This window comes from Aulonocara sp. 'chitande type north' Nkhata Bay, linkage group LG23 (assembly GCF_057382095.1).
Source record: "Aulonocara sp. 'chitande type north' Nkhata Bay isolate Kocher_YH1m ecotype deep benthic linkage group LG23, A_spYH_male_GT1.1, whole genome shotgun sequence".
Lineage (NCBI taxonomy): Eukaryota > Metazoa > Chordata > Actinopteri > Cichliformes > Cichlidae > Aulonocara > Aulonocara sp. 'chitande type north' Nkhata Bay.
In genome coordinates, this window is record NC_141365.1 from 48439444 (window position 1) to 48465866 (window position 26423).

General features: G+C 42.6%; 1 protein-coding gene across 1 annotated transcript in view; it reads left to right on the forward strand.

Moving 5' to 3' along the window:
- The first annotated feature begins 11991 nt into the window (after positions 1-11991).
- Positions 11992-26423, forward strand: part of LOC147302878 (protein NLRC3-like) — a 238239-nt gene continuing 223807 nt past the window's right edge. The window contains exons 1-3 of the mRNA XM_086284403.1: positions 11992-12265; positions 12370-14158; positions 23221-23394. Of these exons, the coding sequence (XP_086140529.1) occupies positions 11992-12265; positions 12370-14158; positions 23221-23394 (2237 nt within the window). The remainder of the gene's footprint in view (positions 12266-12369; positions 14159-23220; positions 23395-26423) is intronic.

Below are 26423 nucleotides of genomic sequence, written 5' to 3' on the forward strand. Positions count from 1 at the left end.
GAATGTAAGATTACAGCCAACCACAGCATCTGTGGTGAGAGAGTCATCAAGGAGTTCAGGCACTCCATCAAGCTCACAGGCACAGACTCAGGTGAGATTCTAGAGTTGCAGGGCTTCCTCCAGAGAAGCTGTTAGAAACACAGCTGCATCTTCTTTCTCTCACACACAGAAAAGAGTGAGACAGAGTGAGGCATCAGGGAGTTTAATTACCAGCTTTAAGACAAATGAATGAGAGTGCTGAATGATAGCACTCATGAGTGGTGCAGCATGCTTTAATTACTACCCACTAGTGAATGTGTCAGCAGCTGAAACTGTATTAATGGTGATTTAAAGAAACGAGTCCCAGTGTGTAGACCAGGCAAGCTGCTTCACTTGTAACACACTGGCAGAAACCCCAAGTCAGTTAGGATGACTACCTGAACATTTGAATGTTTCCACTGGTCACTGAGGTGGTACGTTACAGGGATCCAGTCTGTTCATTTACAGGACTCTACTAGAGCTGCTTTGCATGACTCACAGTTGAAATAATGCTTCTTTGTCTGATGCAGGGCCTTGGTTCACCCCATCAGTCGTGTAGGGGGTCGTCTGCTCTGCAAAAGTGCACTTTAATGTAAACTGTGCAGCAGTGCTGCAAACTAACCCAGACGAAATAAAAGCACAATGTCAGGAGCTACTGCAGTTCAGCATCAAACGTAGGCCAAATCAATCATTAATATGATTTTCATGATCATCTTGTTTGTCTTAATGTTCTTATGATTCAAAGAAACATCCAGCAGCTGTGAGATCGGCTGTACTGATTTAAAATGAAGTGTGTACGGCCCCAAAGCCTCTGAATGAGCTGCAGATGTGTTTCAAACTCCTGTAACAAAAGCAAACATGTCTGCATACCGGCTAACTTTGTCCACACACTGTTTCTGCTCTGCAGGTTTCACAGATGAAGATGCAAATAGTGGAGGATACGGGGATGGAGGAGATTGGGTTGGACTTTCATTAATATTTTGTCTGTTAGTTTGGGCTGTTTGTTGTTCCTGCTGCTTCCGCTGTCGTCATAATTACCTGCAAGGAACTAAAGCCATTATAGCAGCATCCTCCTGAAAACAACATCTGCTCTGCTTTTCCACAAGAATGAAGATGCAGAGGTCTGGCTTTAGGATCTGAGCTCAGATAACATCTGGAGTTTAAAGCATCATTTTAATCTTCTTCTGCACAAAATGGCTCAGTCGAGTGCTGCCAACTCCAAGAGGTTTTCGGAGGATCGGGTGATGGAGATCTATAAAGTAGGAGTAACATTATATAGCTACTATGTCAAAATTCTATAGTATGGTATATGATATGGCACAGCCCTGCTGTAAAGATCAAATGTGTGACAGTGAAAGGTGCTGCAAAGAAGTCGGGAGAGAAATGCTGCAGAAAAGTCTCTTTAGCAAACAACGAGCAAACATAAAGCCCGTCCAAATGAGGATCTGTTTCTAAATGTTTGGTCCCCTTTGATTTCTTTATTTGCCAAATGATCTGTCCCAACTGTTGAGGGGGGGGGGGGGGGGGGGGGGGGAGCTGCTTCTAAGATGTCCTCAGGTAAATATGGAGTGAGTGTAAAGCACAACAGTTCACTCTTGTAGTTTATCTTTTTTTCTAAATCTGTGAGTAAATATTTATTTTCTCTTTTCCTTTCTTTTTTGTTTCTTTGTTTGTTTCTCTCTTCTTTCAGTCCCCCCACCCCCCACCCCCAATATGTGTATTTGCACAGGTATATCCCATATGGAAAAGAAATAGTAAAAACATATATGATTTACTCATGAAAGTGGTCACTTTCTCATTACTTTCATATATTTTTTAGTAAGTATATAAAACATACAAGTTTCATTATATAATTTTTCAAGGGATCTTATATGTGCTTTCACTCCTGTATGCTTTTCATACAAGTTTCATACAAGACAGATAAAAACTTTATAAGATTTCTATATATCTTTTCCATATGGGATAATGACTTCAATGTATTTCCTTTGGGGTTTTTTTTTCCTCTTGTTTGTCTGCTTTGTTATGTTTTAATGCTTTTCCTGATAATGAATAAAAACTGTTAAAAGCCTAAAATCTTATTGGCGACTTATAAAGCACTGAATAGACAGGTCCCAGGGTGTCTGTCAGACCTACTGCAGCCTTATATGCCCCCTACAGCTCTTAGATCACCAAGGTCGAGGCTGGTTCTTAGAGGTGATCGTGCATTTACTCACTGGCTTTTAATACTACATGAGAGTTATTTACTCATTTTTTATTACCTATTTAGCATTGATGTTAATTGATATTGCTATTTTATTGTGTAATTTGTATGTTTGTACAGCACCACTGTTGTAATTAAAAGTGCCAAATAAATAAATAAATAAAATAAACAACGTTCTGCACATTTTCACTTTGATTTCAACCTTTATTTGGATCATTTTTACACACAAACTCTGGAAAGAACATTTCTTTATTGTCACGCTGTTTTAAATAAAGTTTAAACCCCGCCCCTACACAGGGGCGTGCCCACAGTGGGGGCACCGACCCCATTGGGCGACAGCGTGGATATGACCGGTGCTGGAATGTAACAGAGTACATTTACTCGAGTACTTCACTGATTGAAGTATTCCTATCAGGATGTGTCAGACGTGATTGGAGCTGTGAGGATTCAGGTGTGAACACGTTTGAACACAGCCACAGGTAAAACACTGCCCAGGTAATCACCAGCAGGACCTTTAAATCACCAGCAGGACCTTTAAATCACCAGCAGCCACAACAACCTGGTGCTGAATGCCCAGAAGACAGTGGAGATTATTGTGGACTTCAGGAAGCACACAGCCCCACTCCCCCCCATCATCCTGTCTGACACCCCCATCACCTCTGTGGACTCATTCCGCTTCCTGGGTACCACCATCACCCAGGACCTGAAGTGGGAGCCCACCATCACCTCCGTCATCAAGAAAGCCCAGCAGAGGATGTACTTCCTGAGGCAGCTGAAGAAATTCAACCTGCCAACACGGACGATGATGCAGTTCTACACTGCAATCATCGAGTCCATCCTCACCTCCTCCATCACCGTGTGGTACGCTGGAGCCACTATCAGGGACAAACAGAGACTGCAGCGTGTTGTGCGCTCTGCTGAGAAGGTGATTGGCTGCAGACTCCCATCTCTGCAGGACCTGTACACCTCCAGGACACTGGGGCGTGCAGCTCGGATCTCAGCTGACCCTTTTCACCCTGGTCACAGTCTGTTTGACCTGCTCCCCTCAGGCAGGAGGCTCCGGTCCATTCGCACCAGAACCTCTCGCCATAAGAACAGTTTCTTCCCCTCTGCTGTTGGACTCATGAACAATAACCGTATGACTGTTCCCGCCACTAACACATGACCCTATGCTGTGTTCACTGCATCATTCCATGTTTGGCACTGATCACCACCTGCACTCATGTATATATCTTCTACGTAGCACTCATAATTCTTATTCTCATGTATATATCTCATGTATATATCTTCTACGTAGCACTTTTAATTCTTATTCTTACTTTTATTTTTTCATGTCTATTTAAGCGCAACTTATGACACTATGTTTGCACTGAAGCACCGCAGCAATTTCCTGATGTTGTAAACCTGCTCAACATTTGGCAATAAACCCCTTTCTGATTCTGATTCTGATTCTAAACCTTGCTGGGTGGATCTCTGGAGCTCCAAGAAAGTCCACAGCTGAGGGGAACTTGTTTTTTGGGGCCTGGGTCACAGCGAGGACGTCAGTGGAGAACGGGGAAGCTGAGCTGGTCTGTTACTGTCTGAAATAAATAGCATGAATATGATTATTGTACAGAGCACAAAGCAGACGGCCATGTTGCTTCAGTTCACATCTTATTTGGTGTGTTTTCACTGAGGGTTCAGTGGCAGACACGTCTGAGCTCAGTCTGCTGTCAGAAACACTGCAGCACTCCAGGAATTCACTCACACTCTTTCAGAAAGTCCCACAGGAGCCAAGCAACAGCCATAAAGGCTCGGCCTCACACCACAAGCAACATGTTCACAAAAACACTGAGCACAGCTTTTATTGTGAAATATTAGGAGGAAGCTGAGTAAAATTCTCCTTGAGGTGGAGGTCACTGAGATTCAAAGCCGTTAAAGCAAAACTTCTATGAAGAGCTTACAGAGCGCCGTCAGCCTCGGGATGGTGGGGACAGAGAGGCTGTAACTACATCTGCTGGTGTCACTGTGACCTCAGAGCAGTTTACATGAAACATGAAATGAATTACAACTTTTGCGATATTAATCCCTTTGACCAGCTCATGATGCAGAGTGTAGACTGTATCTGTGATAATGAAAATGATTTAAGGACTGGTTTATGACACGTCTATAAAAAATATAAAGTCTGTACAAATGTGAAACTACAAAGTTAAAAGCAGCTGGAACGACAGCTGTTCAAAGCTGAACACTTACATCAGCCAGAAGACAGAGTGAGTCCTCCATCTCTCTGAAGGAGGCCATCGTGGTGAGCACAGATGCAGCAGCAGTGTGGATGTGTCCACTCTCACAGTGTCTCTCTTTCAAGTTTGTCCTCACATTCTCAAAAAAAGAACATGTCTATGCAGATGCCCAGAGCCTAACAACACACCCGCTATAAAAACTTTTGCACCACCAGATTTTCATATACTTACATTTGAAAGTGTTCGTCTCCTGCATTAACTCCCACTTCGATCACTATCATTATCAGAAAAATATCTCCTGTATGGCCCGCAATGAATCCTGGGATATGTTGGGCCACAAAGGACACACCTGACCCATCCTTCAAATTCAGGGAAATGAAGGACGCATTTGGAAGACTTCAAATTTGAACAGCCTTCGTCGCGTCCATGTGATACAATTTCCTACAAATGTGGCATTCGAAGCATCCTCTCCCTGAATTTGGAAACACCCAATGTGATGATAGAGAGCAGGAAGAACCAGTCTCAACAAGAGACACACACACCTGATTTCCTGTAACTGCAGAGGGGAGGAGCCACCCAAGCAGGTGGGAACAGGAAGAGAAACAGCTGAGCCTCCGTCAGAGCAGCAGGAGGACGGTGGAGCTGAGGCAGGGTGAGTGTTAACACCACATTGTTGTAGTTTTGCTGTCAGAGTCTCTGAGTGTGTTTGTTTGTGTGACTGTAGAGAGAAGAAGAGTCACAGTGAGCTCTGTAGCTGTGATTGGCTCAATAATCACCTTCAATGGACTGAACGCAGAGAACGAGCCGAGGAACCTGACAAACCTGTTTGTGTGTGTGTGTGTGTGTGTGTGTGTGTGTACCTGTTTAGACATGTTTGTGAGGACAAAGAGTTGGTATGCTACTATGTGGGCTAATAGAGTCCCACAAAATGGCCGTCCTCACGAGTTTGAGGATATTTTTGAGGCTTTTTGGTGTCCTCACTAAAATCTGAAAACAAGTGTCTGTGTGTGTGTCTGTGTGTGTATGTGTCATAAAGAGAGTCGAGTTCACGGTCGCACACTTTCTATCTCAGAGGCTGTATCCCAATTCTTCGGAGCCCCTCTGATGACATGGTCCAAAAAATAAATCAATTGTGGCCACAAAATACTACTTCGTGCGCACGAAATGCTAATTTGTGGGCACGAAACACTTGACCAATAACCGTGATCCTTCCCAGGCCCTTGCAGTTGGTTGACAATAAAATCTATCCCGGCGTCCAGGTCTTGTAAAGCAACTGGGCTCTCAGTATCCTGTTTAAATGTCTCTCCGTAATAATGGTTCCTTGCATTGCAGGCTTTTCAAAATGCATTGTAGCTCATTCCCAGCCTAAAATAAAACTCACTCATACCGTCTCTGTCCACGGTGTATAGGTTTAGCCTACTCTCATGCTTGTGTCTCTACGCAGCTGTCCAGGAATTGTATCAATATGATATGCGCACGTTATCTATTTTGTTGCCACAAATGAGTAATTCATTGCCACGTTATACCCATTTCATGCCCACAAATTAGCATTTCATGCGCACGTTATACCTATTTCGTGCCCTCGAAAATAGTATTTCGAGGGCACGAAATAGTATTTTGTGGCCACAATTTATTTATTTTTGGGCCATGTCATCAGAGGGGCTCTGTACAATTCAGGTTCTGCAGCCTCAATGATCCTCAAGGGCCACGTACTCAAGGACCGCTAAGGCCGGAAGTACGAGGCTTGTGAAATGGGCGGTCTAGCCTCCGTCGCGCTGCCCCGGTTGCCTAGCAACCATGATACTAACAGCTGGAAACGTTTCACACAGCTTTGTTTGACAGAAATGAAGGAGAACATATTTTAGACATCTTTGTGAAGGACGCATTTCGAGCAGCCTTTGAATTGGGAAAGCCTTCGGTGCGCCACTGTGACGTAATCGGCCTTAAAATGCTTTAAGGCTACAGACCCTGAATTGGGATACAGCCTTTATGAAAGTGCGACGTTTGAGCCACTTCCTGTTCTCAGTGCCGGCGTCCTGATCACTGAGGTTTCTGTTGCTCTGATATCTAATATTGATTATATCGGTAAACAGGCTGTAGGCAGAAACATCAGGTCTGATCTGAAAATCCCTTCAAAAACAAACTTTAAGAGTTTTATGTCCGTGTGAGGCCGCACGCTGATTGGATAACCACCTGTCAGTCTCAGGGTATTAGCCAATGAGCGCGCAGATTCACAGTAAGATCTTATCACGTCATTCTTTTAAACTAAAACACCGACAGTAAAACTGTAACGTGTCCTGTGATCTATAAACACTCTGTGATGAATAATCTGAAGTCATTTTGAGCCTGACAGTAGTTTCCTGTCACAGAGCAGAAGCTGCAGGCAGTTTTTGGCACCTTTATATTTAATTTATTCCAAAATAAATCAATAAAGGTAGAAAAGAACTCTCAGTGACATTAAAAATCTATTTTTAAAGACAGATGTGACCAAGTGCAACAAATATAAGATGAGATGTTTACAGATATTTGAAGTATTGATCATATGTAGAACACAGAGCAGGTCCAATAACAGAGTCATCCTGCTCACAAACAGCAGTTTGGTTTCATGAGCTCACTTCCTGCAGTGATCCTCAGCTTCTCTCCAAAGGAGCCGTAACATGTGGGCTCCTCACCATGATGATGATCCCAAACACACTGAGTTCCTTCATCCACCTGATCATGTACTTATTAAATAATGTGATGGTTTTGGTGTTTTTTAAAGACTTTGAGCCTCTAAAATAACTGGTTTGGACTTTAGGGCCAAAGCTCCAACATTAGAAAGCCGTCAGTGTGATGCTTCCAGTACAACAGCACCTCTGAGTGTGTGTGTTTACCTCTCAGACTAACTCCACCCTGACATCAAGAAGATGGAGGAAGAGGACGGAGCAGCATCTGCAGCATCCAGCTGTGTGTCTGTGAGGAGTGACGGGGTTACACAAACACCTCCACCTTACAGTCATGGACCTGCAGCAATAATGTAAGAACACTACTAACTTTATTAGTCATTTCAACATAACCATGACAGAATCATTGATCTGTGATTGGTTCAAACTGTTTGATCTGAGTTTGATTTTTATTGACTTGTTTTCTTGCTAAGATCTGAACTCTGTAAGTTTAAGTGAAGTCAGTGCAGCAGAATCAGAGAGAAGAGCTGAGAACAAACTGAGTTCATTCAGAGACAGAAAAACTGGATGATGATTGGCTGACCTGTCAGCGTTATGAGGCAGACACAATATCACAGAGGGATCAGCTGATCATATGGCTGTCAGAGAGAACTGATCAGTTATTGATGTTTGTGTTTGCAGAGGTCAGAGGTCACAGTCTCCAGCATCCAGCTGTGTGTCTGTGAGGAGTGACTGGTCCAGAGAAAATCCTCCACACTTCAGTCATGAACCTGCACCAACAATGTTCTTCAATCATGGAGCTCAGCTGACCATGTAAGAGGTTATTACATAAATAACCTGTAATTTTCTCTGTAGCACTTCATGGATTTCATAAGCAACACACCTTAGTTGTTCACACAAAGCATAAAGGTAAAAAACAGTATATACAGTGTTATCTTCATTCTAGATGTCAAAAAGTATTTGTGGCTCCCAGTGTTTTCTTTTGCGTGGAAACTGGCTCCAAATGGCTCTTTGGGTCCTGAAGGTTGCTGACCCCTGACCTAATGGTATATTTTTTTTAGCTGGATCGTTCTATAAAAACATGAATCAAATCTGAGAAAAGTTTCCACCTGACCTGTTGAATGTTATTGAAGCCAGAAGTTTGCCTTCATACTGTGTTCCTTGCATGCCTTTTGTGGTGTACTAATTGATGTGAAATGAATGCAATGTGGTTGTGTTTGCAGAGGTCAGAGGTCACAGTCTCCAGTATCCAGCTGTGTGTCTGTGAGGAGTGACTGGTCCAGAAACACACCTCCATATTTCAGTCATGAACCTGCAGCAACAATGTTCTTCAATCATGGAGCTCAGCTGACCATGTAAGAGAGCTGCTGACTCAGAGTTCAAAGGTTGTTTCTATAAATGTGTTCTACCAGTGACATCATAAATGATTCCTAATGGTGGTCCGGGTACGATAATGCTAGTATTAATCGTAGTAGTAATGCAATCCAAGGTAATGATTTCTTCTCTGCTGCTGTGAACGTCTCTGCAGCCGTCTGTACTCTAATCTGAGACAACTATTACTGACAGAAACCATCACATCATCCAGTTTGTGTGTTTGCAGCTGCTTAAAAGAGTTTAAACAGAGATTAATCAGTAATTCATGTGATGTGTTTGCAGAGGTCAGAGGTCACAGTCTCCAGTATCCAGCTGTGTGTCTGTGAGGAGTGACTGCTCCAAAGAAATACTTCCTCCAGACTTCAGTCATGAACCTGCAGCAACAATGTTCTTCAATCATGGAGCTCAGCTGACCATGTAAGAGAGCTGCTGACTCATTTACGGGTGTTTGAAATTCTGTGACCACTTTGTAATTTTAGTTTATATTTTTAAAGTGTTTTTATTTGTAGTTGCCTGTATTTTTATTACACTGTGTGTAACGTGGTGGTTTGTGCTGTTTGGGATTGTTTTGGTGTATTTGTGTCAGAACATCAGATAAATGATTTCATCACATTTTAAAAGAAAGTATCAGGATAATAATCTGAACTGAGTCATCAGAAATAGAAAGATGGTCTCAACAGGCCACTGAGCTGATCTCCAAAGAAATGCAGAAGATTGAAGAGTCCGAGGCTGTTTATTTGTCACAGGCATCGTCATACACGTACAACACAGTGAAATGTGCTGAGCTGCTCCTGTGACTGGACAAAACATTAGAAACAATCATTAAATGAAATAATGAAACATTGTGCAGATGTAATGTTAAAGTGCTTTGTGCCACATTAGCACAGCATGTACTGACAGAGCAGTGCAAGCAGAACAAAGCAAATGAGCAAAGTGATGTAAACAGAGTAACTGAACAGAGTGAGCAGAGTAATATCAGCAGTAATGAAGCAGCAGGATCAGTGTAGCAGCGTGTGACGTCATAATGAATCAGGTATGATCTGAAATATGACAGTGAGACAAGAACATGATGTAAGGTCCTGTTTAAACCCTGATGGTGATGCTATGAGGGGAGCATGTTCTGATTTAGGACTTGAATGGTCTGAGGATAGAAGCTCCTCTCTGTTTGTGTCCTGATGGTGCAGAAGCTTCTGCCTGATTGTAGAAGGAGCTGAAGCCAGCATCATCCCAGAGGTGAAGCTCCTCTGTGTGCAGACCTGAGGTCAGATTCCTCCAGGCTGATGTTCAGGATCTACAGAAACGTGTGGTTGTAGTTATTGCTGCACTGTGTGCTGACAGCAGATACTCAGAACAAAGCGCTGCACACGTGTTCTTTACAAACATCTGTACATATAAAATATGGATTATGGCAGTGAATGAACACGTTTCTGTCATTTGTTTCATTGGCTTATTTTTTCTGCCTGTGTTCATGTGATTTATGTCCAGTGTTGGGAAGGTTACTTTTAAAATGTATTCCATTACAGAATACAGAATACATGCCCCAAAATGTATTCTGTAACGTATTCCGTTACGTTACTCAATGACAGTAACGTATTCTGAATACTTTGGATTACTTAATATATTATCATGCTTTTTACAACAACGTGAATGTACTATTGCTGTGTGATTTATTACTATTACTGAAAGTCCGCGACTCCGAACTGTAGTAAAGGGACCTCTGACTAATACGGCGGGGTCCCTGTTGGCTCGTAGCCGAAAAATAGCTTTACTTTGTTGTGTGGGTCAACTTTTCTTGCGAGAGACAGAGAGAGGCGTTGAAAGACTGCTCCAACGGAACTTATTGTTTTCGGAGGAAAACACGAACACGGTGTACAGTCGAGTCTTAATAGCTTACTTACAACTGGGCTCGTCAGGCACTCTTCTTGGCTGAAGTGGTTATTATTATAGTTACATGTTTCCAGCTCCCGTTTTTCCTCGATGACAGCTTGTACCTTTCCACTCCCCTGTATGGCAGTCCATTCTCCCTGCAACACGGACTACACTGCCCATGATGCTACATTCTTTAGAGCTATGCTTGTAGCATTCTGCCTGTTAGCTTAGCACAACAACAACAACGAAAAGGCGCTCTCTCACCCAGGAAACACACAGTCGCAGAGAGAGAGAGAGAGAGAGCGTTGCCCTGTAACCATGGCAACCGTAACGCTGCCACCTGGATCAACAGAACGTAGCTGTCAAACAAAACCCAAACAGTCCTGATCTGCGACAAAATGAAACAGGAAAGTACCGCAGTGTAATCCATTTATTTCAACAAAGTAACTGTATTCTGAATACCACCATTTTAAACGGTAACTGTAACGGAATACAGTTACTCATATTTTGTATTTTAAATACGTAATGGCGGTACATGTATTCCGTTACTCCCCAACACTGTTTATGTCTAACACATAAACAGGTTTGTAATCAAACATCACGTTACGTCCCCTGGCTAGTCTAGGGGGTTGAAGGGACGAACATAAAGGTGGAGAAGGAGGAGCCAAGATGGTAATTTTAGAAGGCTTATTTAATACTGGTGATGGGATTTGGGGTCAGACTGAGGTATAACGTCAGGGAGAGCCAAGGCCAACATAACAAAGAAAACATCCCTGATGTAGAAATAAAAGGAACTTACCTAACTCCAAAGAAACAAAATATACAACCAATAACCATAACCTACCTAACAACACATAAACAGGAGAAAACAGGGTGTCAAAACAAAAGGCAGCTCTCCCCTACAAGCAGTCTGAACATGAAGAAAACAACAATGCTCATACAAGATACAAAGGCATGGAAGCCTGCACAAGTATGGCAACCAAAATGGCCAGACGGCCCAGAAGCACAGCTCCACAGGCCTTAAGTAGTGCTCTGCTGATTACCAATTAGCCGGACTCTGCGCAGCATCCAATCAAGACAGAGGAGGTGGAGCCTGGACAAAACAAAGGGTTAATAGGGAGAAGAGACATCTTCCTGGGGGATGTAACACATCACATCATCAGGGAGGCATCATGAAACAAAGTTACTGCTGGAGGCTGAACTCAATTTGGTGGCAATGTTCAAAAATATCACTCAGATCATTTCAAAGCTTTTAGTTCTTCTTCTTCACTTCTGTAAAATAATAGAAAGAAAATCTGAACCCAGAAGTTCACTTCCTGATGACTGAACTCTTTCAAAATAAAGCTGAAAGCTCTGAATGTGACACCACTGCTCCACCACAGTTTTTAGAGGAGGTCAAAGGTCAGTTCAGAGTGATGGATCCCAAACTTCCAGTACATCCAGTGAAGGACATAATCAGCTCTGTGATGAAGGCTTTTACTGTGGAGTTTGTAGGCTGATCACTCTGTGTTTAATAAGACAGGCAGGAACAGCAAAGGAAACTTGGATTCTGAACTCAAACACAAGTTTCTCCACTTTGACTTTTCTCTGTGACCATCAGAGCTTCTGCACAGTGTCATCAAATCTGGATGTTTGTCACTGACAGTCAATGATTTTAGTGATAAAGAAATGTGTTCACAGAGGGAGGAAGAGGAAGAGGAGTGGTGTTTGTGAGGAGGAGCAGCTGTCCTGCTGTGCTTTGTGTCAGGACGTCCTGAAGGATCCAGTCTCTACCAGCTGTGGACACTGGTTCTGCAGACAGTGCATGTCCTCATACTGGGACCAGTCTGCTTCATCAGGAGACTGGTCCTGTCCCCAGTGTGGAGAAAGATCCAGAAGCAGAGCTGGACTGCAGACAGCCAGTCAGAGCAGCTGTGTACAAAGTAAGACTGAACATCTGTCTGCTGATGGACTCATTTCTGAAAACTGGACTTCTTGTTGTTGTGCAGACATTGAAGAGTTTTCTTTCTGTTTTTCTTTCTTTCAGCAGATGTTGGTCTGCAGGAGGTTTTAGATGAACATAAGATCAGTCTGAGGAGGAGATGTGAACGTGTGACTGAAGGAAGTGATGAAACAGGAAGTAGAACCCTCCTCAACAGGATCTACACTGAGCTCTACATCACAGAGGGACAGAGTGAAGAGGTTCATAGCCAACATGAGGTGAGGCAGCTGGAGACAGCTTCCAAGATGGACGCCCTCCATGACACTCCAATCAGGTGCCAGGACATCTTTAAAGCCTTACCTGACCAACAGAGACCCATCAGAGTGGTTCTGACCAACGGCGTGGCTGGTGTTGGAAAAACCTTCTCAGTGCAGAAGTTCACTCTGGACTGGGCAGAGGGCTTGGAGAACCAACATGTCAGTGTGGTGGTTCTGCTTTCATTCAGGGAGCTGAACCTGATCAGAGAGGAGCAGTACAGTCTTCTGGAGCTGCTCCATGTTTTCCATCCAACATTACAGAAGGTCACAGCAGAGAAGCTGGCTGTCTCTCAGCTTTTGTTCATCTTTGACGGCCTGGATGAAAGCAGACTTTCATTGGATTTCCCCAACAGGAAGCTGCTGTCTGATGTCACACAGAAGTCATCAGTCAGCCAGCTGCTGACAAACCTCATCCAGGGGAATCTGCTTCCCTCGGCTCTCGTCTGGATAACTTCCCGACCTGCAGCGGCCAATCAGATCCCTCCTACGTGTGTTGACAGGCTAACAGAAGTACGAGGCTTCACTGACGCCCAGAAGGAGGAGTACTTCAGGAGGAGATTCAGTGATGAAGAGCTGTCCAGCAGAATCATCTCCCACATGAAGACATCCAGGAGCCTCCACATCATGTGTAGAATCCCAGTCTTCTGCTGGATCACTGCTACAGTTCTGGAGCACATGTTGACTACAGAGCAGAGAGGAAAGCTGCCCAAGACCCTGACTGACATGTACTCACACTTCCTGCTGGTTCAGACAAAGAGGAAGAAGAACAAGTACCACGAGGGACATGAGACAAGTCCACAGGAGCTGACGGAGGCTGACAGGGAAGTTCTTCTGAAGCTGGGGAGGCTGGCGTTTGAACATCTGGAGAAAGGAAACATCATGTTCTACCAAGAAGACCTGGAGCAGTGTTGTCTGGATGTGACAGAGGCCTCGGTGTACTCAGGAGTTTGTACAGAGATCTTCAAAAGAGAGTGTGTGATCTTCCAGAAACCAGTCTACTGCTTTGTTCATCTGAGCATCCAGGAGTTTCTGGCTGCAGTCTACATGTTCCACTGTTTCACCAACAGGAAGTCAGAGGTGCTGAAGAACTTCCTGGGAAAAAAATACAACGAGTCATCTCTGGATGATTTTTTGATGGAAACACTAATAAAATCCCTCCAGAGTAAAAATGGCCACCTGGACCTGTTTGTTCGCTTCCTTCATGGCCTCTGTCTGGAGTCCAACCAGAGACTCTTAGGAGGTCTGCTGGGTCAGACAGAGAACAGTCCAGAAACCATCCAGAGAGTCATCAAGAATCTAAAAGAAAGGAAGACAAAATCCTCTCCTGACAGAATCATCAACATCTTCCACTGTCTGATGGAGATGAACGACCTCTCAGTACATCAGGAGATCCAAGAGTTCCTGAAGTCAGAGAACAAATCAGAGAAGGAACTCTCTGAGATCCACTGCTCAGCTCTGGCCTTCATGCTGCAGATGTCAGAGGAGGTTCTGGATGAGTTGGACCTGCAGAAGTACAACACAACAGCAGAGGGACAACGTCGACTGATTGCAGCTGTGAGGAACTTCAGAAAGGCTCGGTGAGTCCAGATGTGATCATTAATATTATCAATTAGTGATAGTTTAGTTACTCAGTCACACAGTAATAAATTCTTCTTGTTGTTTTCATGCTTTTAAAAATGTTTTGTTTTTAATCAGAACACTACGTTTGTATTATTCTGGCAGAGACCTTGGTAGGAGAGTGCACCTTCACATGTATGTGGGTGTGTAACTGTGAGCTTTTCACCACGTCGTCGGTTTTTAGTCTTACGCTGAGTTTGCAGTCTGACATGTTTTATCTGTGTGCTGTTTCCGCCTGGTCGTGTTAACACGGTGCAGCAGACAGTAATGAGACTGTTGCTCATGTCTGTGCTGCTGTTGGTCTGTTAGCATTGCTCCTTAGGAGAGAAGACTGAAGTGAGACTTTACAAAGAACGTGTTTGTAGTAAAGTGAAACTGTGTGAAACAGTGAAGATGGTCCAAAGCAGCCTCTGTTTGTGCTTCTGATCACTGCTCTTTCTGTCTGATGTTATTGTCTTTATCTGGGCTCTGATTGCACTTTCTTAATTTTTCCAACTAATTATTGAACGTGTGAACAATCACATTATCTGTGACATCATCACCATCAGCATATGTGCTTCAGTTCTTTAGTTTTTCTTTCCTCTGTACTAAAGAGCTGAGATGGACAACAGTGTGCCAGAATACATCCAAAATTAGAGTCAGAGGTCACTGCAGGTCATTATTTTTAAACCGTCACCACTCGTGACTCCGCCCCTTTATAACAAAAGTCACACAAACACCACAGCATCACCAAGTCACAAAGACGAGGCTCTGACAGGGACGACTCACAGCAGGAAGAGGTCAGTCTGTGCCCGTTGGCAGACTGTTGGGCGTGATCACGTCGTATCTGCATTATTTGGTCCGATCATCATAGAAATGATCAGAAATCGTCACCAGACGAGAAGCTGAGCTTTGATTACTTGATGCCAGCATCATCATCATCTTTGGTGGTTGGTGACATGTAGCAGCAGTGAGTGGGCCAGAGTGATTTGTGTGTTTGTTTTTCTTAAAGTGGATTGTTGAGTCATTCTGGCTCGTTTTGGTTTCACAGCCATCCTCCTCACCTGGATGCTGACTTGCCACTTAGTGAGAGCTCTTGTGGAGTAGGGAAATTATTTTACTGCTATTGGTAAATAATCATCATCATTACTATTGCATTAAGAATATAATCTGCAGCATTGATATTGCATTCAGAGGTTTAAACAGTGTGTGTGTCTTTCAGAAAGACTAAAGTCACAGGCTGGCAGGAAACTGCAGGCTTGCAGAGAGTTTGCAGAAGTGAAAGCAGAGTCTAAGTTATTCTGAGGAGCAGGGTAGACGAGGCTATTTGAATTACTAGGTTATTCAAAATATTCTGTTATACTTTTATATTCTTTTATTAAGCTTTTAGTAGAGGTTCTTGATTAGAACATTTATTCAATATAGTACATGTAGTTTCAGTTAGGTTGTCACACATAAGGATGAGCCTCTGGTCTAGTAAAAGGTCAGAAGTGCAACGGGTGAGATGAGAGAGCATTTAAGGACGAGACACACATACAGTTAGTGAGCGTTAGTAGGTGAGAGGTGACACAGAGTGCCACGTAAGGTCGTGACATCTCATGTTTGCTTGTAATTGTGGGCTTGCAGAAGTGCTCGCTCACTGGAGAATCATTGTCTGCGGTTTTGAAGAAGCGCTAATCAGAAAGGTTGACAGGAAACATCTGTTATGAAGACGAAGACAATGTTTATTTTAAACCGTGTTAAAAGTCATTGTGGTTTTGATTTGACGTATGTATATATTCTGTCTGTGACGTATGAAGGGGCGTCATTAATTTAAACCCTGATGCTATAAAAATCTGTGTATGCTTTGATTAAGTCGAAGATCAATCCCTGTCTGCGTACAGACTGGTCTTCCCACGCGTGTATTCATTAAAATCAATTGTTTGACCAAGATCTTCTGGACCTGGTTGTTTGTACTCTCCTTCCTCAATATTTGAACCTTAACACCCTAACACGAACACACCACAGCATCACCAAGTCACAAAGACGAGGCTCTGACAGGGACGACTCACAGCCGGAAGAGGTCAGTCTGTGCCCGTTGGCAGAGTGTTGGGCGTGATCACGTCGTATCTGCATTATTTGGTCCGATCATCATAGAAATGATCAGAAATCGTCACCAGACGAGAAGCTGAGCTTTGATTATTTGATGCCAGCATCATCATCATCTTTGGTGGTTGGTGACGTGTAGCAGCAGTGAGTGGGCCAGAGTGATTTGTGTGTTTGTTTTTCTTAAAGTGGATTGTTGAGTCATTCTGGCTCGTTTTGGTTTCACAGCCATCCTCCTCACCTGGATGCTGACTTGCCACTTAGTGAGAGCTCTGTGGAGATCTTCATGTTCTCCAGTATAGTCGAGTCACTTTTATTCTTTTAGGACCCGAAGCTGGAGATGTGGAGCTCACAGGGGCCTTACTTGCCAAGTTCTTCAGCGTGATTTCTCCACGGTAAACCTGTTCACCGTGGAGCACAAGAAAGCCGACCTTATTGCTCCGATGGAAACGGAGTAAGGCCAAGTTTTAGGACCACGGTTAGAAAAATATTCCCGATCATTTTAAGATAAAGTCGAGGTTAAAGTCAAAATTGTATTTGGAGAAAAAAGTTGAAATGTGGAGATTTGTTGTTTCAAGACAAACTGCCAGGTTTGCTGTCCCCTCTACAAAAAGCTTTGTTTAGATGAGTTAGTGAAACAAAGTGATCCACCGTCTTATGATAATGACTTTATTTATAAAGCGCTTTCAAACAAAGTGCTGAACCAATATTTCATCATCCAGTTTTGCAGCATCCATCCTCTTTATTGTATGAAGGTGGAACCATCGATAACCTTGCATCCGTCCATTACAAGACATTTGATTTTGTACAAATCTTCCAGATTTGTGTTTTTCAGCTTTCTGCACCATCCTTTCAGCATCTTTATACTTTTCACCACACTGTGTTTATATAACACATGGATGTGTAACAGGAATCATTTCCCTTTTTTAGCTAACACCACTGCTGAAGTTTCACTGACTCAGAGAGTACAGCAGCTGTGGCACTTTGTCCTGAAACAGCAAATCTCCACAGTTCTTCATTTTCACCTTTAATGTTGAAATTAAGGACATTATTTTTTCCTTAATGTGGCATGGGCCTTCTGTATAACAGAGACCCAGCAGTAACTAGTGAAGCCCAGTGTGAGGGTCTCTGTCTTTAAAATAATGAGAGCTGGTGATAAAGTGGTGGTGAGGGAATCACGGCTGAGACTGAACTTCGATCCGCCTCCCTGCATCCTTTTTACTTACCAAGAGAGTTTCCACAGATCCTTGTTACTGATGTGTACGTTCAACTGAGGGCGAATGTGGAAGTCGCCACTCAGACCACAGTAACGTCACACCAGACGCTCCCAGTTTATTTTGTCATTTTAATCAATGTACAGTTGGGAGGTCGCTCGCTGACGTTTGTTATAGCTCCATCAAGGAACCTAATAAATCTTTCTGTAGAGCTCTCTGTGGCATGTTTGACTGAAATGTGTTTTATTTGGTTCCCGTCATGAAATCTGTCTTAAAGAGAACTAAACCTCAGTGCTGGTTCTGGTGTGGTCAGCGAGTCCATCCAGACCCTTCAAGACTGTTTTTCTTGGACTGATTAGGACTTATTTCAAAATGCTTGCTGTGACTTGGATAAATTTACAGACTGTGACAGCGAATATTCATTTTTGTGAGGACCTCATAATCCCAAGAGGGTAATTTGTATATGTCCAAATGATAAGCTTTGGAAAATATTATTAATTATTAATGCCTGAGTTTCAGAGTTCCTGAGATTTGGGAGGAATCTATTATTGTGTCTAAATCTATAAATATTTTTGGCCTGTTGCTTGTTTTGTAATCAAAACCTGAGAAACTTTTGTGTGCCAAAAACAGGACGTCCTCCTATTGGCTTATAGAACATGCAGGGGTGTGTGCACTGTGCTCCACATAGTTATGAAGATCTTGATTAACCACATTAGCGTCACATTAGTAACTTTGTCCTCGACAGCTCGGCCATCTTCAGAACCTGCCCGGGAATTGAACTGCACATGTGCACTGGCTCCAGATGTGGGGTTGTCCTGCATAGTCAGTGGTGTCAGTAGATCATTAAGTAAAATAATATATAACTCAGGCACGTGCAGAGGGGGGGGGGGGGGGGGGGCTAGAGGGGCTTGAGCACCCGCCCCTTTCCTGATGGGTGCCCAAAGTGCCCTTTTGTTGAGGCAACTTTTTAAAAAAAAATTATTATTTTTTTTTATGTGTGTGTGCGTGCGGAGTCCTGTCTGTGCCCCTCAACAATAATATTTAACTATTAATCACAGTTTTGCTAAATAAAAGGATCTGGCTTGCATCAGTCACATGATCACATTTAACCAATGATCGCCCTTGACGGCAGAACGCGCTGGTTACGAGCCGGGAACGAGCTCACAAAGAGCACGCGCATTTTTTGCGGTCCGGAGCTGTAGGAGAAACACAAGTTAACTCAGAGACACAGACTGATGCAACAAAACCAGTAAGTAGGTGTACAGCGTACACTGTAGTGTATAGCACACAGGAGTATTGGCTTATTACGTACACGTTGGTAAGTTGTCTTGTGACAATTTGACGAACTGAAACAAACGAGCGTGCTGTGTGTGCAACAGCGCGACAAACATTACCTGTCCTTTTATTAACTGCACAAGTAGTGCTGGTCACAGCTGCTGGCTCACTGGGTAAGGCTGTCATGGGTCTGTAGCTCTGTCACCGTTTTAGGGAACATATTTAGTTTTAAAGTAAGTTACAGAGCTTTTCCTGCCTTTCTGGAGGGATTATATTTCACTAAAAAACGATCTAATATGCATGTCCACATAATAATTATTATAATTATAATATATTAAAAAAACACACGCTGTATTTTAAAGAACATACATTAAGAAGCAGATTATATTAGATTTATATTTTAAATAAGACAAAATTTGGATTTTACAGCAGTAAAATGATTGTATCTCTACAGTTTAAAAATGTAATAAGCTTTGCCCTGCACAGAGTGGATAGTGAAACAAATGGAATCATCATAAATACATTATTTCATATTTATTACTTCCCCCTCCTCATTGCTTTATTATTGTAGCTCTAGTAATAAATAATAATGTAAGGATTCTGGATCAGCACCATTATGCCCATAGTATATACAGTATTCTGAAGAAGGTCTAAAACGTCACTGTGTGTGCGTGCATGTGTGTGTTTTATGTATATGGATTGTTTTTTTAAATTATTACTCATGATATAACATTGTCCAGACATGGCTGGTAAGGACATGAGGAGGAAACAGCAGGAGCTGTGTGAGGCTACTAAAGGCAGTGCTATAACATTTTTCTCTCATCATTTTATTATAGATTAAGTGCAAGAGTTGTTAGGTGTGGATAATTAGATTATAGTATATTGCAATAGCAAGTTGTGCCTTGTTCTCACATAGACAGCAAGTGGAGAGTGATATATGAAATGATGGGATGGAAGGAAGAAGAGAAGCAAAGAGTGATTCACAGGCAGAGCCTAATTTCTTTCTCACAGTTTTTTGTTGCCTTGTGGTTCCAAGCGCTGTCACCAATCTTTGCATTTTGTTATTATCTCATGACACTTGTTTAATCAGCTACCATCTCTCCTATGGACTTTTTAATGTCTACAGTCTCAGATAAACACAGCCCTGCCCTTCCCATATTAGATTCTTGATGAATGTGTGTTGTTGTTATTCAGCCTGGTTCAATGTGCCCCTTTTTAACTTTGAGCACCCGCCCCTTTAAACTTCTCTGCACGGCCCTGATATAACTAGTAGGGGTGCAACGATATTCGTATCGATATTGAACTGTTCGATACAGTGTTTTTGGTTCGGTACGCATATGTATGAACAATACAAAATTTGTAATTTATTTTATCAACTTTCCTTCTGACGATGCTGTCTGTGTTGAGCGCTCAGTGAATCTGCGTTCGACAGCATCATCAGAAGGAAGAGCACAGGGCAAGCTAGCGAGACAGAAGTTAAGCTCTCCTTGCAACATGGCAAATTGAACCTCCCCCACCCTCATTCAGATCTGGCGTTTGGAATTATTTTGGTTTTCATATGACGTATGACCCTGAAGGTAAGCACGTCATGGACTAAAGTAAAACAGTATGTTGGATGTGCCACGCAATGCTCAATTACATGGGTGGGAACTAGTGTGTTAGCGCAGTTAGCTCGTTAACGTGTTGGCCGTCTAGCCCCATGCACGGCGATCAGGGGTAGCTCGTTAACGGAGATTTGCCGTGTTGTGGCGTTAAGGTCATTTCAACGAGATTAACCTGAAAGCACTAGTGGGAACATAACGAATATGACTGCACATTTACGCCGACATCATCCTAGTGCACAGACAAGTGGAAGCAGACAAAAACAACAAGCACGCATGCTACAAACTTTACCCGAGTCATTTAGACAGCCGTTAGCACATGATTCTCCTCATGGGGACCTGATATATTTAATATGCTGCTGAGAATATAGCCCAGAAGAAGCATATAGTATAGCTTTTATTTTGGAAAGAGACATTTCTCTGTAATAAACTCTCTTTTCCAAAGATGAGTTATTCCTCAATCAGATACAGGGCTCGCAATATCGCTAGCCCGACATCCCGGGGCTAGCGATTTTTCCAGTCGGGCTACCAAAATCTATCTCTGCCCTGCCCGTCGGGCTATTGTAGGAAGGAAAAATATATGTCAATGCTTTTGCATTCTTTCGGAAATGTAGCTGGGTAATTATGTCATTGGCATCGGTGAGCCACTGTCAATATGTGACATATTGAAATCGCATTTGAATTTGCACTTGTTTTTTGCTTTCATTTTGCAATCGCACGAACTGTGTATAGAGAGCGACAGCACTGATTGGTGAGTGATGATAATTTGCGCACCAATTCCTCTGACATCGTCTTATCAATCCTTAGCTTACTATGCAAACAAGACAAGTGAAATCTCCTGCAGTGAGCTTAAACATGTGAGAGGTTGATCGCGCAGAGAATCGCTGAGCGTTATGTGAGTGCGTGTGTAAAAGCAGCAGGATATATATTTTAGTTTTGCTGAGCCAAATAAGACAGGTCAGGGTGAAGAAGTGACAGCCAAAGAAAAGCTTACCACAAAACGGAAAAGTAATGACAAATCAGACTATAAGGCAAAAAGAAAGTGCAGCTTTATGGTTTCATGGACAAAATAATTTCTGTGGCTGCAATATGATGAGCTAAATAACCAGGGGTGCACATAAGTGGTCCGCAGGTGCACATTCGCTGTCAAAAATAAAAAACGCGCACAAGGGTTAGGGTTAAATTTAAAAACCGTACTTTTCAGTTAAAATATATATTTATAATTTTAATAAATGACAAATTAAAAAGGCATGAACATTTTTTTTTGTATCGAAAAAATATCGAACCGTGACACCAAAGTATTGAACCGAACCGAACCGTGAATTTTGTGTATCGTTGCACCCCTAGTAACTAGATTCCTTTGAAAGAGCAACCATGGACGACAAAGCTGGGCGGAGTCTGCTCTAAGACACCAAATGAGCAAATGTTTGCTAACCTGTATCAGTGATCACCTTTTTGTTGGCCTGGTCCCCCAGTCCTCCCACTCCCCCCGGTCCTCGGTGGATGCTGTCACTTCCTCTGACACCGGCTCACCATTTATGTTGTGTCAAAAATCAAACGTGAAGATCTAATTTACTCTAAACTCTCTGACTGTTACTAATATAGTCATAAAATATGCAACAACCACTGGAGATGGAGATGAAGCTTCAACTTGCAGAAAATAGTTTATTAAAATCAGTTTGAATAAACCCAAGGCTCAGAGCAAAAGAGACAAAAGCGCCCCCAAGTGGTCAGACTGTAGACGAACAGAATAAACCCTATCAAAGACAAACACGCTGGAAGCATCTTTTCTAACACTCCAGTCTTTATTAGCATTTATTATAAATTTATTGTGACTTTGAAGCGGTTCAGTGTTTCCTTTGGTATAACGGAGGTCTGACTACAGTCCAGTAAACACACTGATTAGGATTATAGATTAAACTGCAGTAATACTTTCACAGTGTGCAGTGATGCACAGGTCCGAGTGGTTTTACACTGAAATTCTCAACAACAGGAAACTATAAGAATTTGTTACTCTAATAATAAACAAAGAAGAAGAAAAACATTTTTCATTTAGAGTTGATGAATATAAATGAATTTGAACTTTACAAACCAATCAAAGACAAACTGATCCATGTGAGTTTATAACAATATTCAAAGGCTGCTGCTGGACACAGACAGGTAACATCATTTTGACTTGCTGTCACCTGGATCTGGAGTCATAAACACTGAAGCGCTGAACATTAATACAAGTCTGTTTCTGCCAACTAGTGATAAACCTGCAGACTAATGGCTCAGAAAGCTAAAACGAGCCAATCATTTCTGTGTTTAGTTCCCCTGAAATCAGATGTGATATCAGCAGCTGTGAGTTCATTCATCATTATTGTCCAGTGATGAGATTTCTGCTCCGTTTGGTGACAGTCAGCAGATTTTTCCTGAGTGTGGACGTGAACAGTCGTACCTGACAGCAGCAGGTAGCAAACAGAGATCGTCTTTCCAGCTGGAACTCTTCACTGAGCTGAGCTCATTCAAAATGTTCTGGATTCAAGACAGGAAACAGTCCACATGTGTGTCTTCACTCTGACTCTGGATCAGATCTCAGTGACAGACTGTGGACATTATGGAAGCCTAAATGTGACACCATCTTCCTCCTTCATCTGCAGATTAAAGCCAAACAAAGATTCTCATTAAAAGTCTGCAGGTCCAAGAGAGACTCAATCGTTGTGTCATGTCAAACACAGTAAGAGGAGCTGAAGCACAGATGTGAAGAGCAGATGTTCATCAGATTATGACCTCATTCTGTTTTGTCTTCATATACATTCAGTCTGTGTTTATAATGCAGATTTTCTGCTTTTATAATAACACATTTTATATTTTCTGTGATCACAGACTGACTCGGTGTGGACTCTCAGGGACTCACTGTGAAGTTGTGGCCTCAGCCCTGAAGTCCAACCCCTCCCATCTGACAGAGCTGGAGATGAGTAACAACAAGCTGCAGGATTCAGCAGTGAAGCTTCTGTGTGCTGGACTGGAGAGTCCAAACTGTCGACTGGAGACTCTGAGGTGAGTTCACTGACTGCAGCTGTTGTTGTGTTTCTATATTTCTGATCTTTGATTGATGTTTGAAACGTTCTTTAGTTCCTAAATGTTCAGGATGTGTCTGAAGACAAATGTGAAGAAGTTTGAGTGCTTTCAGAAATGTTGTGTCTTTCCAAACGACTGAACAACAGCTTTTCCTCTTGGCTGCAAATAGAAGTGACAGACTTGAGCAGGGTTCATTTAAAGGCTGACAGAAGTGGAGTGGTGACGGGGAGATGTTTGACAGGACAGCTTTTCAGCCTCCACAGGTTCATGTTGTGCTCCATCAGTCAGTGAAGATGAAGTCAGTACTGATGAGGCTGTAGAGTGTGTGAGGGATGTGAATGAGGCTGTTGGAGATCTGATGATAGTGTAATGCAAAGTTATTTTAAGGACTAGTTTATGTCAATGGATGTATTTACTGACTGACGCGCAGAAGAAATAGTTCTTTATGGAGCCTAGATGGTGTGAATGATGAGACCAAAGACTGCAATGTCTTGTACCAAAAATATATTGAATAAATAGGGGAAAGGGGAAATGGAACAAAATAATTAATACAACACACAACGTAAATGTCCACAATTAAATAATAAATCAATGCTGTGATTTTTCTGTGCAAGAGTCCTGTTGCTAAGAGTCCTTTTTTGGTCCTTTTCTTTTTAAAGTTCACTTTTAAGGTATTCCTCCTTAGGGTCCAGCTTCATACAATGGGGAAATATATGTCCGTAATCCAAAGACGGCTAAGTGGGGGAAAACAAAGAATGGTCCTACTGGCTCGCCACTTCAATATGAAGAAGCTGATCTGGCTGCTACAGAGACGACCCACACAGCTGCTGTGGTGAGGTGTGTGTTAAAGCAGAGGAACATAGAGCAGCCGAACACAGGCCCAAACATGACAGCAAAGCAGGATTCAGGCTCTGTGAGAGGATTTCAAACAGAAGCTGGAGAAGAGAAAGGACTCTGTTGGAATGACTACAGAAAGAAGGCAGCTGAGACCAGTCCAAGTGTTTCCATGGAGCCCAGTCTAACATTCATTTATACACTAACGTACAGAAGTGAACGGGAAAATGAATCCATAGTTTCAAATGTAGAAATAGTTCTCAGTTCATTTACAGAGTTTAAAACAGTTCATGAGGAAATGTTCAAAACAGCAGCTGAAAAGAAATCTGCTTCACAAAGTTGGATCCAATTCCAATAGTTTGTGATGCACTTTAACGCAGCGTGAGCAGTTCACTGCCTAACCCCACAGAGACTGCCAGTCTGGACTTTTCTTTATTTCTATTGGCTGTCAGTGAGATTTCAGAGCAATCAGAGACTGTGGGTCTGTGTATGAAGTATAATTCATGTGCAGTTGTTGAAGTTGTAGAATGAGAAATGGCAGTTTGGGGTATTTCCTGCTTTCATTGTCCTGCTTGTGCTGATGAAAATGTTTATTGACGTGTTGTGAGGAGAAATTGTAGAAGGCAAAGGAACTCAGACTCAAGATATCTTATACATGTGCACACATGGACGATCCCCCCTCATCGCCCGATCCATCCTGCAGCAATGTGTGCAGGACAGATGTGACAGAGAGGAAAGACCGCCCAGGGCTTTCAGAGCTTTCTTTCTTTATACTTAAACCGAGCTTTCAGGGAAGTAGGAGTGGCAAAAACATTTCCATAAAAGGAGAAACTGTTCGCTTGTCAGCTGAAACAGGAGATAACTTGGTATGTATAGAAATTCAGACATTCCCATATAAGGGGAGAGGGGGAGAGAGACCATTCTGTCTACACAGGAAATAGTGTCGTATGTCACAGCATTCCTCTGCACATACGTCTCCACTCCCCCTCTCTATAGTGGTTCCAATTCACAAGCTCTTCTTCCTTTAAATGAAGCTACAACTAAGCATAATCACAAAACTCAAAAATCTCTCAACATTCCCTCCTGTTGTAGCGAATTTAAAGAATATACATCAATGTGTTTCAGACACAGACCCTACATTGTGAGTGCTTTCGGTCTGGTCGTCATAAAATGTGTATCATTCAAACATAATCATTCATCACATTAGTTTCATACTCATCGTCTTCTCCTTCCTGATCGTCTGGCACAGTGACATATGCAACAAGGGATTAGGATATCATTCTTAATACCATTCCTCTTACACAGGGGATAATGCATGTAGTAAAAATACAAAACATGATAAGTATTAGGCCAATAAACATCAAAACCTTAAACATCAGTGTTCTCCATGAGCCGCTCATAAACCAATTCCACCAATTACTTTGTGAATTTGCCCAATCGGTTACCTGTACCTGTTGAACATTTCTAAGTAATTGTAGAGCATTTGTCATATTATCAGAATGCACATTGTCTGAAATATATGTACAACAAGTTGTATCAAACAAAACACACAGTCCGCCCTTTTCTGCCAAGATCATGTCCAGGGCGACTCTGTGTTGCATAACAGTTATTCTTATAGCATCAATTTCCTGATGGTCGATGCATTTAAAAACAGCCCAAAATGATAGTCCAATAGTCAGGGGGTCGCTGTGGTTTAGGACAATTCCTGAATATTGATAACCTAGACTGGCAAAGCTTGTTGTGCATGTCTCTTGAGTCATGTTCACAGGTCTGCCATATAATGTAGCATGCTGTGTTGTAGTAGGCATGTGTGAGCATATATAACAATCTCTGCCTTCTGTGCGATTATATATGTATCTATACCAGGCGTTGTTCATCCAGGGATGGATGTGGTCCTGTGTCACTTCGACCAGGTGTGAGTTGTCATATGTCCATGTCCTTCTATGCAAGTTGGCTTCTTGATCCATTAAGTGCATCAGGGTCCATGCTGTAAGCAGCAGGGCCAAGGTGGTAAACAGAATAATCTTCATGATGACCAGACACACCGATTTACTCTGGTGAGTAGACTACAGGCGAGAAGTAGAAGGCGGGATATACCCAATCAACCCTCCCTTCACCTGTAGATCACCAAAGAGTCGGGGTGGTGGTGTCTTTTAGGTTATGCTGTCACTCAC